Source organism: Camellia sinensis, chromosome 10, assembly GCF_055761805.1.
Source record: "Camellia sinensis isolate YWXY chromosome 10, ASM5576180v1, whole genome shotgun sequence".
Classification (NCBI taxonomy): domain Eukaryota; kingdom Viridiplantae; phylum Streptophyta; class Magnoliopsida; order Ericales; family Theaceae; genus Camellia; species Camellia sinensis.
This window is the reverse complement of record NC_138970.1, coordinates 136667602-136683004: the sequence shown is the minus strand read 5'-3', so window position 1 is coordinate 136683004 and position 15403 is coordinate 136667602. Positions and strand designations below refer to the sequence as shown.

Genomic DNA, 15403 nt, shown 5'->3' with positions numbered 1-15403 from the left:
CCTTGAGCAACCAACCTCGCCTTATTCTTAACAACTGTACCATTCTCATCAGATTTATTCTTGAAAATCCATTTGGTATCTATGACATTCACATCTCTAGGTCTAGGAACAAGAGTCCAAACTTTGTTATGTTTAAATTGACCTAATTCCTCATGTATAGCATTGATCCAATTATCATATTGCATGGCCTCTTTTACATTCTTAGGTTCAATTAAGGAAACATAACACACATGAGATACCTCATGGCAAAGTTACTTTTGGGTTTTCATTCAATCTATGACACTTCCTATCACTTGTTGAATAGGATGGTTGAGCTTCACCCTTGCCGATGGCTCCAAGATAGGAAAAAAAGATGATGGAGTAGCCATGCGTCCATCTCCTTGTGCACCTCTTGAGATTGGGCTTGCCATGTGAGTTGGTGCTTATTTCCCTACTCAAGCTTCTCCTTGGCTTGATGGAGCCACATTAGGTGCTTGAGGATCACTTTCTTCTTCCTCATGTAGAGATGCTATTGGAGAACCTGTGTCATCTATAACAACATTGATAGATTCCATGATAGATAAAGTACGAAGATTATAGACACGAAAGGCTCTACTAGTGGTTGAATATCCTAGAAAAATACCTTCATCACTATGGGAGTCAAATTTTTCCCAAATGCTCTCTATCTTTAAAAATGTAATACTTACTCCTAAAATTTTTGAAGTATTTCACATTATGTTTCAACCCTTTCAACAACTCGTAAGGAGTTTGTAATGTGCCGGGCCTCAAATACACACGATTCACCACATAAACAACGATATTTAAGGATTTGGCCCAAAACTTGGGAGGTACTTTCTTGCTAAGGATCATGACCCAAGCCATTTCTTGAACTAATCGGTTCTTTCTCTCAACAACTCCATTTTGCTATAGGGTAATTGGAGCAGAAATTCATGCTTGATGCCATGCATATCACAAAAATTAAAAAATGAGCTGTTTTCAAATTCACGACCATGATTAGTTTGAATTCGTATGATATGCCCAATAGTAACACCCTGTTCATTTTGGATTCTTAGAACTAAGGACTTGAAAGCATCGAACCTATCAGATTTTTCACGCAAAAAATTACCCCATGTGAATCGAGTGCAATCATCAATAGTAAAAAAAATATATCTTTTACCTCTAATGCTTTCAGTAGGAGTGGGTGCCATAAGATCCATATGAACCAGCTCAAGAGGACGTTTGGTTGTTAAGCTATTTACCTTCTTATGAGGGGCTCGAGTTTACTTCCCCAATTGACATAGCCCGCACGCTTGGTTCAAAGACTTACCCAATTTGAGCACGTCTCGCTGAAGCTCCATATTGGTTATCTTGGCTAGATCTTTGAAGTTGGTGTGACCTAACCATTGATGCGTTAAGTCTAGATTGCCTATAATGGTCGAATAACACGTGAGGTCATTGGTAGTAACAATTCCATAACAATTATCATATGTGCGAACACCATGTATGATGGTATTTCCCTTGTCTAAAATTTCAGATTTATCTTTTGAAAACAATACCTCATGATGTGAGTCACACATTTGATTAATACTTTATAGATTAGCTTTAAGACCATCAACAACCAATACGCTGTCCAATTTAGGAAGACCAGGGGCACTTTTAGAGTCCTCACCAATGACTCTAGAAGTGTTATCGTCTCCAAATGTGACAATTCCTCCTTCTTATTTCTCGAGAGATGTGACTTAGGATTTGTCATCGAACATGTGACGAGAGCAACCACTATCAAGATACCACATGTGGGAGTCACAAGTTTAATAAGCAATGTGAACAACAAAACAAGACAAGTCACTCTTCCTCACCCACACTCTTCTAGTCTTAACTAGAGAGGGATCATCACGATTCTTGGGTGATGTCTTAGCGTTGTGAACACCATTTTGACCCATGGTATTTCGCCGTGACATGTAGGATTGTCTCCTAACCCAAGAGGTATTAGAGTTTTTTCTACCTCTTTGAGACACCCTACCAAACAACTCAAAGTAATAAGGACGAATGTGGCCATACCTACCACAATGATGACAAATAAAAACAACTTTTACCTCCCTTTCACTGGTCATACCAACTTTTGGTCAATGGAAAGACTCATCATCTTGTTGTTTCTTTGGCTTTCTTTTTTTTTGAGTCCTTTTGTCATGAAATGTGGAAGCATTCCCATTTTGAGGTATGTCATCACTATAGCCAATTCCACTATTGTCAAAGCCCATTTGTTGAGATCTAACGATATCTTCCAATGTGCTTGACCTTTTGTTCCAAATATCAATTGTAGCCCTAGTACTCTTGAGTTCTTCCTCTTTCTTGATGATTAGCCCTTCTAAGGCAACTTGAGACGTCTCGATAGTTTCAATCTTCTTTTCATATGTTGTATAGATTTTTTTTGTAGCTTATTCCACTCGGTCTCACAAATCAAGAGTTTTGCACAAAAAGCTTGTCGATCATTAGAGATCTTAATGGTATCATTCATAGCCGCAGAAATCTCCTCTTTCAGTTTGACATTCTCACATTCACAAGCTTTGATTTTGATAGTGACTTTCTCATTCAACATAGATAAGTTAAGAATTCCTTGTACAACTTTTCATAAACTTGTTGAACCTCTTCATCATCTACGTCATTATCACTCTCACAGGATTCATCATTGGTGACATTCTCCAGTGAAGACCCATCATTCTTTTGTTTCTCTTCCTCCTTGAGAACATCCAATCGAGTAACTAGAGCATTGAAGTGAGAAGAGCTAGATGCTTGTGAAGATGACTCCGCTCTTTCATGGAATTGCATTAGAACAACCCATGCATCTTTAGAAACAAAGATGCATGGGTTGTTCTAATGAAATTCAATGGAACCACAGAAAAAGTTAGAAACAAAGCAAAAGAGACACATCAATTTGGGTTTGTGTTTCCAAGATTTGGATTTGTATTTGTTTTTCTGAACCTTAAATTGATGTGTTTGTGTTGGATTTGTGTTTCTAAATCTTAAACTGATATCCATTTGGGTTTCTCTCTCTTTTTTTTTTTTTTTTTGGTGTTCTGTTTCTTTTTCATTTTTTAGTTATGCACCTTTCAATTTATTTGGGTTGGTGTTTCTAAACCTTAAACGGATATGTATTTGTTTTTGTTTTTTGTATTGTCAAGCGTGGGTCTTGACATTGGTTTGTGTGGGCTGTTGAAAAGAAGAGCTTGGTTGCTTTTGGGAGTGAACTGTACAATACTTTTTAAATATTTTAACATTTTCTTTTTTATTTTTTTTCTTCAACCCACATGTCTCTCACGGGTCATTATTTTTATTTTATTTTATTTTTATAACCCAATTTAAATTTTCACTCATAATTCATGAACTATTTCTTCATCTCTGTTAAAAAGAAATCGAAAGAAACAGAGTCAGGAAAGAGATAGCGGTGGGTTTTCTTGATTGTGTTGCGCATTCAAATGCTTGGCCACTATCACATCTTTATTTATTTTATGTGCTATTCAAATTGTGTTGATATATTATTATTATTTTTAATAGGAATGTAAAACAAATATGAAAGAAAGACCCCGCAAAGGATTGATGGCTACTTCTTTCCATCGACAAATCGTTTGGATTGCTGATGGTATTTATTTATTATTTATTATTTTGTAAAATATGCAAATTGTTTAGATTGAAAATAAATCAGAAATTTAAATTGATAAAATTTAGAACTCGGTTTATTTTGTTACAAGTATTAAATTCTAAGTTTTTTTTTTGGGTAATTTTTCCTAAATTTTAATGATACCTAAAATTATTCAAACAAAATTGGCTTATGTGTGGTAGCATCATACAATGTTTCTATTATATTCATGTTCCCCATGATTAATTAAATGTTGAGGATGCATTAAATTAATTAATTAATTGATTAGATATAAATCAAATAAAAAACATTTTTACGGAAAAGTGTATAAAAAAGGGAGGAATTTCATTGGCATGTGGATTACGCAACTAACCGCAAAAGCCGCCGGAGTTTTTTCACATGCCCCAAACCATGGTATCTTGACATGATTTTTTTTTTTTAATTAAAAAAAAGTTTAGCTTTGATTAATAATTAATTATCATCTTGCCAACATCTTGAATGAATTAATGATTAAGAATCTTAATGCATTATACCAAAAAAAAAATATACATATTATTCAGTGTGTTTGGTTTGAATTTTCTGGATTAAGTTTTTTGAATACTAAAGTTTTTTTGGTTTTCGTGTTTTTTTTTTTTGTTTTAGTAAATATTTTTAAAATTTTAAACATTTTTTTTTTTACTTTTTTAGATACACCTTACTTAGATGTATCCAAAAAGTAAAAATTTGTGAAAAAATATTTTTAAAAATGAATAAATGCATAGAAATACAAAAAATGTACTAAATTTTTGTATTTTTTTTTTTTGTATTTTTGATATTTAGTGAATTTTTAAAAGATTTTTTTTTACAAATTTTTTACTTTTTAGGGGTATTTATGTTAGGTATGTCTAAAAAGTAAAAAAATTACTTAAAATATTAAAAAAATTCAGTAAAAATAAAAAAACAGAAAAAATATGAAAGTAGAATTTTTTGAAAAGTGTTTTTCGAAAAATGGAACCAAGGAAACATCCAATGTAGTAAGTTCAGGCACGGGCATACACTAGTATTTATATTTTCTCAGTACCTTCAGGTACGGGCATACACTAGTGTATATATATATATATATATATGTAGTAAGTTGAATTTATTTAAATTTGAATTGAATAAATAATGTTATGAAAAAGATTGAATGAATTAGTTATATTATTTCTTGAAAATGATTTATTGTAGATAAATTAGATTATTCAAATTTAATCAGTAATTTTACTTCTAAAAATGTAAATTTCTGATTTTTTTGTTTCTCCTGAAATTGTAAAGCTTGTCAATATGTGTATAAATAGGAGCATCAAGAATGTAGTACACCCATACCCTTCTTCCACTTTTGTGTGCAAGTTGAATATATCTTCAGTTATGGCATTGCCAATACCAAGCCCTTTGGTGTTCACAGTAACAACGCAAAAAACAGAGCTGGTAACCCCAGCAAAGCCAACACCTCATGAAATCAAAGAGCTATCTGACATGGATGACCAAAAAGTCCTCCGGTGTCACCTCCCAGCAATAATGTTTTATCGAAACAGCCCATCAAGGGGTGGAAAGAGAGACCCAGTGAAGGTGATTAGAGAGGCATTGGCACAGACACTTGTCTTCTATTACCCACTTGCCGGTCGCCTGAAGAAAGAAGGCCCTAGTGGGAAGCTCATCGTGGAGTGTGCCGGCCAAGGCGTGTGGTTCGTCGAGGCTGATGCTGATATTAGGTTTCAGGATTTTGTTGAGGCTGAAGCACTTTTCCGTCCTTACCGATTTTTAAATCAGATTCTCTACGATGTCCCTGGCTCCAGTGAGATCCTTAACGCCCCTTTGCTGCTTATTCAGGTATATATATTCTCCTGCTTATTCAGGCTTAAGGGCGTTGTTTGTACTAGGAATGGCAATGGGACGGGGCGGGGTGGGGCCGGAGATTACACTCCCTGTCTCCGATCTCGAAAGTGATATATTTTCCGTCCTTGCCCCCGATTCCCGACGGGGACCCATTGCTCGCCCGCGCCCGTGCCCGCGCCCCCAATCGGGGATCGGGGATCCTCGACCCCGAAAAATCCCCCCCCCCTTTTTTTTTTATCTGTAAAAATCTGTAAACATCCTATTGAAATATATTTGTCAACATATTTGCAAATTAAAAAAAATCTATAAACATCCAATTCAAACATATTTGTCAACATATTTTCAAATTAAAAAAAATCTATAAACATCCAATTCAAACATATTTGTCAATATATTTTCCATTTGTAAAGAACAAAATAACATCTATCAATATTACTCAATAACTCTGCCTAGCAGAATAGCATCCTATTCAAATCAATATATCCTAAACAACAAAATTGCATCTGCCAATATGTCCTGAATAAATCTGTCCAGCAGAGAATAGCATCTTATTCAAATCAATATATCCTAAACAAAAAAATAGCATCTGTCAAATATTCAATAAATCTGTCTAATAGAGAATAGCATCCTGTTCAACAAAATAGCACAAACAACAAAACAACATCTATCTAGCAGCCCACACACAAAAGAAAATTCAACAAGTTGCAAAGAGAATAATTAGTCCCAAGCACAACCCGTAAGGGATAGGCTACCCAAAAATTAAAATTAAAAAAAAAAAACAAATCCATTGCAATATAAAAAACCAAATCCATTGTTTCTCCAATACTCATACAAACCACACCACAACTTTCATCACCTCATTCAACTTGAATTCCTGTTAAATAATAAAAGGAAAAAAACAAATAATTAATACTAATAATAAGATGTAAAAAATGTTAACAATTAAAACAAAAAAGATGACAGCTAACACAAAAGTGGAACATGACTCATTTGAGTCGATCTCATCATCATATATAGTTGCATAGCCCACCGATTTCAATGTTGAATTTCCTAAAAAGTAAAGAATATAAATTCAGTATTGAAATTATTCCATGGTAATATAAAAGTGAAATAATAATATGTACATTGAATGAAATAATAATATGAGTATCTTTCATCTCTGCACCCCACAACCAACTTTGTGCACACATTAATGCTTCTAATGTGTTTGGATGAAGTCTACTACGATGTGGACTCACCAACCTTCCACTAGTACTAAATGCTGACTTAGAAGCAACAGTGGATATAAGAATAGTTAAAATGTCCCTAGCTATCGCTTGTAAGGTCGGATACTTTGGTCCATTAGCTTTCCACCAATTCAAAACATCAAAACCTGAAGTCCTTAGCAAAACATCATCTTCTAGATAATGGTCCAATTCTGATCTTACATTCTTCATTTTTTTACTTCTCTTTCTACTAATAAACAAATCAAATTTTGAAAGGGTCTCTGTAACAATTTCTGGATGAGTAGAAGAGTCACCAACAACATCGGTCTCCATACCAACTCGGTACTGATACTCTTGCAACAAATCATAACAAATCTGACGAACCCTATCAACTTCATCTTCAGCTTTGTCTCCATAAAGTTTTTCAAAATAAAACTCCAATACACTCATTTTATACCTAGGATCAAGTACAACAACAACTCCAATAACACTATGTATCACTAACAAATATTTATCAAATTTTTTCACCATTTTTGATGCGATTGTTCTAATCACTTCAATTTCACAAGAGAGCTATTGAGACAATGTCATCCTAATCTCACATAAAGCTGGAAAACAAACATTGGCTATGAGATACTTAGTACCAGAAAATAACTCTTTGATAGAAAAAAAAAAAAATCTTAAACCTCCCACTAATCCCTCTAGCAAACTCCCCTTCTTGCTCACTTGGCATAGTTTTATATTAGGGCTCTCTAATTTCAACCGAGAAAAGACATCCTTATACAATAAGGCTATCTGAAGTATCAAGTAGGTTGAATTTCACCTAGTTGCACAATTAAATCCTAATTTCTTAGTATGTGGAATACATAATTGGTTGACTGTTTCTTCAAAATTTTCTTATCTTTTTGGTGTTGCTACCCAATAAACTACACTCTCTCGAATTTTTAGCCTTAGGTCACAATTATATTCAGCCTCAGGTCATAATTAAAAAAACAAACAAACAGATATGTGCAAGATTCAACTACTAATGAATGTTTGTGAATTTTTCCAAATCAGGTCAAAACAGGTCTCTCTCTCAATAGAATGATGAAGGTCGAGAACTCTTTTCCAAAAAAAAAAAAAAAAAATCTTCACATAATTTTGACTTTAGAACACATCAGAAGCAGTAAAATACACTTAGAAACCACAATCAATAAAGAGAAAATATCTGGATGAGTAGATTGTGTAGCCAATCCTAGTTGTGTTTCTTTCTACACACAGAATAGCAAACCAAATGTCAGTAGTGAGCAAAAATGGAAGATAATAGATGACAAAAGTTAACATAACTGTAATATTACACTAGCCAATGCTGTAGTTTAAACCCATGGTTACGATTGCCATATTCAATTTGGCTAATTTCTCAACATCATCATCAGGCTTGAAATATAATAAAAAAAAATAACTGACCTAAAATATCAAGTCCCATAACTTTGAAATCCATGACATAAACTCAAGTGATATATATTTATTTTAACAGATCAAGAACTCTCTCTCTTTCTCTCTCTCTCTCTCTCTCTCTCTCTATATATATATATATATATATTTAACCAGATCATATATATATTTAACCAAAACTCTCTCTAAATATATATTTAACCAGAACTCTCCCTCTCTCTCTCTATATATATATATATTTATTTAACAGATCAAAAAAAAAACCGATCGTATAGATATATTTAACAGATCAATAACAGATTAAGAACTCAGGTGATTAGATCGTCGAAAACAGATCAGTAACAGATCATATATATATATATATATGTATATATTTAAAATAAATAAATTTAGAGAAAAAAAAACAGAGGTCGAAATTCCTTAAGAGAGAGATACTATATATACACACAGATATGTATATATATATATATATGTATGCAAACCCTATATCAAAATCAAGAGAGAGAGAGAAAAAGATATACCCTTTGAAAATCTACGGTGAGAGAGGATCGTCGGTGAGGGGGGAGTGGCGGTGAGGGAGCAGCAGTCATCGTGTGTGAGAGAGAAAGAGAGAGATGAAACTCTAACCAGTAGTGGCGGTGAGGGAGGAGGATTGACAGTGACGTACGAGTGGCGGTGAGGGAGAATTGGCGTCGTCGTTATGTGAAAGAGAGAGAGAGAGAGGAAGACGAAACCCTAGACAGAGAAAGAGAAAGAGAGAGAGAGAGAGAGAAAGCAGGAGCAGAGAGAGACGACTTCGTGTTTGTGTTGTGTGAGTGTTCAGCCAAAACCTTACACACACACACATATGTTATACATAAACAGGGGCAAAATAGTAATTTCACGTGGGGACAAGCGGGGTAGGGATCTGGGCCGGGGTCGGGTCGGGTCCAAGGCTGAAACATATATCCCCGTCCTCGGTCCAAATATCATTGGGGATTCAATTTTTAATACCATCCCCGGCTTGTCAAGGGTATTTTTTGAGGAATAACCGCTCAATTCGGAGTCGGGGAACCGGGTCCCCGTCGGGTCGAGTTCCGATTGCCATCTATAGTTTGTACAGGGGTGTTTATCATGAGTTGCGTGTTGGTTATTTGAACCGTTAATTTTATTAGATGTTTCATATGTTTTATTAAAAAAAAATCGTAACTTATTTAATTTATCACATTTGTTATGAAAAAAAACAGCAGATGACAATTATGTTTTTAAAAATAAGCTATTAATTTTTTTTTTGGGGTGATAACTGCAATAAATTAAATAGATTACGATTATCAGATCGACCCTTTTTTTTTTGTATGTGTAGATGAAACATACAAAGTGTTTAAGAAAATAAATCATTTTAATTATCAAAATGAGACGTGTGGTGAGTTCTATGATTCAAACAGAACCCTCCAGTCAAAATTATAAACTAGAGGGAACCTCCTAATCAAATAAGCATTTGAACATAACATATATAAGTATTGCACTTTATTTGGTTTACAGTTGTTAAAAACAATTTGAGTCTTGCTAAGTAGCTCGAAAAATTAGAAGCTTGAATGGCTCGAAATTCAAAAACGACGTCATTTTGGCTGCATCCTTTTTTTTTTTTCATTTCATAACTTGCAGAAGAAAAAGAAGAAGAAGAAGAAGAAGAAGAAAGAACAGAAGAGAAGATCTGGAAAATATATACAGATCTAGAAAATCCATGAAACACACAAATCAAATCTCGCCCCCTATACATACGGAAAATCAAAAGCCATCCACAATTCAAATCCACACCCATACCCCCCTCACACACATACAGATCTGGAAGCCAAATCCATGAAACACACACACACACACACACACACACACAGAGTGATTGCCATAGAGTGGTGTAGCGGTGATAGTAATGGTCGCAGTAGTGACGGAAGAGGAAGAGGCAACGGCGGCGGCGGCGACGACGACGACGACGACGTGAGAAGATCAGCTCCCTATCCATTTTCTCTCTTTCTTCTCTTTTCCTTTCTCTTCTCTCTGTTTCTCCCTCCCTCTGTTTCGTTTCATAGATCTCTATTTCGTTTCACAGATAAAAGAGGAAAAAATAAATAAATAAATAAATTCAAAACGACGTCGTTTTGAATTCGGGCCATTCGAGCCTCAAGACTTTCAAGCTCTCAAGCATTTCTGAAACAATTTTATGCACTTTCAATCTATATTTTTTTTATAATTTAAGTGAATTTTTAAAATATTTTTATTTGGATAAATTACACTTATTTTGTATCAAATCTCACTTTAGCCCTTACACATGAAATCATAACAGTCAACCTCCTATACTTCTGGTCAAATCTTACTTTGGTCCCAACACATGAAATCGTGATAGTCAACCTCCTACACTTTGGCTCAAATTTCACTTTGATCCCTATACAAGTGTTAATGTTTCTCTTCTGTTACTTCATTTTTAAATCTTTAACAAAATCCATTTATGTGACAAAAATATGACTACGACATGATGATAAGAGAAGAAAATCATCCATGTTTCTCAACAATACACTTTATCCTACATGATAAATATGTGAGACTTATATAATACAATATGTATATATATATATATATATATATGTTCGTATGCTAAAAATTGAGACGAATGGACAAGAAAATAGAATTTTTGGAATTAAAAAAAAAACAACAACAAAGAAATCAAAGAGAAAGGAAGATGAATAGGCAGAAGATTGTGTTACTATGAAAAACAGAGTTTTATGATTTCAATTTACGCAAAACCTTAATTCATCTTTTTAATCGTTCATAATCTACGTTTTATTTTAGCCTAATACAGTCATAATTAAATGTAATTTTTGGGACAAAGTGTGTATTGGTAGAAAATGTAGATGATTTTCCTCTTTTACCTTTATGTTGTAGTCACGTTTTTGTTACATGATTAGATTTTATTAAAGATTTAAACAATTGAATAACCGAAATGGGACATTGACACTTGTATATGGACCAAAGTAAGATTTGATCAAAAGTAAAGGGGGTTGACTGTCACAATTTTATGTGTAGGGACCAAAGTGTGATTTGACCAAAAATGTATGGGGTTAACTGTCACGATTTCATGTGTAGGGGTCAAAGTAGAATTTGGTGCAAAGTGTAGGGGTGTAAAGTGTAACTTACCCTTTTTATTTTATTTTGTACTTTTTAGATTCACTTAATTTATATACATTTAAAAATATAAAAAATTTCATTTTTTTTTAAAATTTTAAATACAACAAAATACGAAAATGTACTAAATTTGTATATTTTTTGTATTTAATGAATTTTTAAAAAAATTTTACACAAATTTTATACTTTTTAAGTGTATTTAGATTAAGTGAATCTAAAAACTAAAAAAAATAATTAAAATATTTTAAAAATTCACTTAGAACAAAAAAATACAAATTAAAAACTCATAAAATTATTTTTGAAAAGTTCAAACCAAACAGAGTAATCCATAATCTAATGCATAAATACATTGAAATGCTTAGAAAAATGTTTTTGCCTTTCTAGATTCTCTTATGCAGGTACCTTATACAAAGTAATCCTATAAGGAAAATGATATATAAGTCCACTTTTTGAATCTAATGATATGTAATATATATGATTGACTAATAATTAGAGGGGATATGAGAGAGAGAGAGAGAGAGAGAGAGAGAGAAGAAAAAATAGAGAGTTATCTTAGATATTGTAATAAATTATCATATCATTAATCTAGATTTGATTTTTAAGCTTGAATAAAACTACCTAATGCATAAATTTATTGAATTGCTTATTTGTTCAACAATAGAGGGAAACTAGTTTCCTATAGTTTGAGGAATGATTTGAAGCTGTAATATCCCTACAATGTGGGATTTCAATAAAACCATCAATTTTTGTTAATTGTTTTGCTGTCAAGGGATGTAATGAGGTAAAACAATTGATGTAAATGTGACAAAATAGAATTTAGAGAGTCAAAAATTACGTATCTATAGAAAAAATAATGCGTAATGGAAATAAATTGATTCGGGTTACCTTATCTGTTGAAACTGAATTCATGGATCATTGGAGAGAATCATGTGTTTTCAATGATAAACTCCAACCTTTTTCCATCAATATGATAAAACTAATAGAGAACTATCGATACTATTCACAATAAAGAGACATGATTCGTTCTCTAATGGTAGGAGTTAGAGAGAGAAAGTAGAGAGATTTTCTGATCTCACGCAATACATAATGCGTATTTGTATTATATTGGGAGAGATGTAACTACTACGTACTCTATCTTCTTATAAGATGAGATAGTGGGTTGTTCACACTTATTTCCAAGATAAGGTAGTTTACGAATCAAGCTAACATGGTCACTAAATGGGTCATAGGTCTTGCCATATAGGCGTCCAAACCTAAGTCTGAAACTCGACCTGATTTCCAACATTTCTTACTTGCACATGGTTTGGCATGACACTATTACATCTCTATCTCTATTTCAATATAACCAAATATCGAACAAACTCATACTTGCCAATGGATTTTACGACCGCTGAGAATACTTGCATGCAGGAGCTATACTATAAATTAAAAAATGAGCAAGCATAGATACATTAACCCAAAGATAGAAGTAATGTCTCATATATCCCAAACCCATCTGGTTATACTGATCCAATCATCTCTAACCTTTCACAGAGTATGCTTGACCCTCTCATATTATGCAATATTTGCACATGTTCGTATCCTATATAGAACGATGTGAGTTACCAACAATAAATATACAACATAGGTGTAATATTAAATAATCTTCCATATGCCCTCCTACTATTTAGTTTTGGATTGATTGCTTTCCTAGTGATTTCCTTTGAACCTGAATCATACATGATCGCAGACAACATACTAAAGTAGGCGAACAAATAAAAAGTAAAATTAAGCGAAGCACTCAAATAAAAAAAAGAGTAATGAAATCAATAGTTAATCAAAAAAGAAATAATATACTAATCACCACAACCCACAAATAAAAAAAGGAGACTTACGTGTAAATCTTAATAGTTGGACTTATTATTCAATAGGTCCTATGATAATTCATGACATTTTTCATCAAACACTATCAAAAAAACGTCACTAAATATTAATTTTCAGTGACAGTTTAAAAATTGTCACAAAAAATGTCACTAATTATGAATTTTAGTGACAGTTTAAAAAGTTACAAAAAGGTCACTAATTTCAACTTTCAGCGATAGTTTGAAAAATTCGTCATAGAAAAATGTCGCTAATTGTAATTTTTAGCAATAATTTATAAACATTGTTACTAATTGTTAATTTTTAGCAATGTATGCAAAAAATCATCACAAAAATTATTTTAATGATTATTTTATTAAGACTTATTTTCAATAGGATTTGATGAGAATTAAATCTAACTATTAAGAGCTATTAATAATTTTTCAGAAAAAAAACAAAAGAGCAATGAATTTAAAAGGGAATTAGGGTAAAAATTAAATTTAGAAGCAAAGAGTGAGAAAAAGAAATAGAGAACTCATCGATGTCGTATAAATCCTTATTGCTTCGTCCTAGAATTTAAACTCACCGATCTCGTTTGCTCACGGTTTGCTTCCAACACTCGAAGTGGATAAAGTTTTGTTATTTACAAACTTAGGCCAAGTTTGGCAACCCAAAATAAGTACACACTTTTTATCTTTTTATTTTTTTTTCATCACATCATCTCTCTACTTTTCTGCACATCTTTTCGTAAAAAGACAAAAGTGTACTTATTTAGATCATCACAAACAACCCCTATACATTTTTATAATTTTAATTGGAACCCCAAATTGTTTTCTTGGGCCTTTTGTTTTGTCTGTAATTGTTGTGAATTTAATGAAAATGGGGTTGGGCTTCAATTTTGGGCCACTAATATTATTTCAGCCCCCTAAATGTTGTTGAAATTTGGGGCTCAAGGTAGGACTGTACCTGCAGCCGATACAATCAAATGATTCAAATATTTTAAAATTCTGCTAATAATTTAATATATATATATATATATATGAATGTGACACTGATTCCTAAGATGCATTGTTTTATAATCTTGATATCATTACTTCACGACTGATACCGATACGTCTTTTGATACCATATTGCAAAGACATGTTCTACATTTTATGAAGCTTTTATTTGTGTGTTTAATTTTGTTGAGTAATGTGAAAAATTAATGAACTATTGAGGTGCACATATAACATCTCCACAGGTGACTCGATTACGATGTGGCGGTTTCATCTTTGCCTTCCGCTGCAACCACACCATGGCTGATGGCACCGGAGTATTCCAATTTCTTATGACCTTAGCAGAAATGGCATGGGGAGCGAATGCCCCATTTGTGTAGCCTGTGTGGCAAAGAGAACTACTCAATTCAAGGAACCCGCCACGTGTGACATGCACACACCATGAATATGATGACAATCTGTGACCTTTAGATTACCTTGATTAGTGTGTGGTGCTTTATTTTAAGTGTAATCCAAAGGTCACAAATCTTTCATGATCAGTTTCATGAAAGACTTTTCATGATACCTAGCATTACTGTAATTTAATATATAATATTAGGTCCACGCCCAATGACTTAAACTTTTGAAACAGTTAATGACTTAATAATATCAAAACTTTTGTTATTTTTTTCTCATTCTATTTTTTTCTCCACATATAAGATGAGATTATATGTGAAGCAGAGTGATAATTTAATATATATTATTAGGTCCATTGCCAATGACTTAAACTTTTGAAACAGTTAATCACTTAATAATATAAATAAATGTATGCATATTAACCCACAAGCATCCTAGTTTGTCCCCAAATAGGGCGTAAGCATGCGGAGGGTTCAATGCTAACAATGGTAAAGTGATAAATATAAGAAGATAAAAATGTTATATCCTTCAAAAATGAAATGGGTGAGGATGGGATTACGGTCCCCATTTGCTTCCCCCTATTGCCATGGAAAAGTTTGTTATGGAGCGTGAGAGCATTTTCAAGGGTGATGATTCTAACAACAACAAAACTGGTGTGTCCACCAACTCCATGCTATAAAAACTAAAGAATAATTTCCCATTATTACTCTCTATGTAATGATTTGATTTGCATTACACGTAATGCACATATTTGCAGTATGTATTTTCTTATTATTTTATAAGAATTTACATTTTACCATTACAATCTTACTCATTACAAATGTTAGCTTGATATATATTGTTTGGTTTATTCTTAATAGCTTTATCTTTTGGGAACAATTGGTGAATTAACATAGTATGAAAGAGGGAGA

At 32.9% G+C, this 15403-nt stretch overlaps 1 protein-coding gene across 1 annotated transcript; it reads left to right on the top strand.

Annotated features, from left to right (window-relative positions):
- The first annotated feature begins 4973 nt into the window (after positions 1–4973).
- On the top strand, positions 4974–14560 carry LOC114261072 (benzyl alcohol O-benzoyltransferase). Its single transcript, XM_028201277.2, is given in 2 exon segments — positions 4974–5461; positions 14342–14560. Coding segments are annotated over 2 exon segments (681 nt in total). The 5' UTR covers positions 4974–4999.
- The last annotated feature ends 843 nt before the right edge of the window (positions 14561–15403 follow it).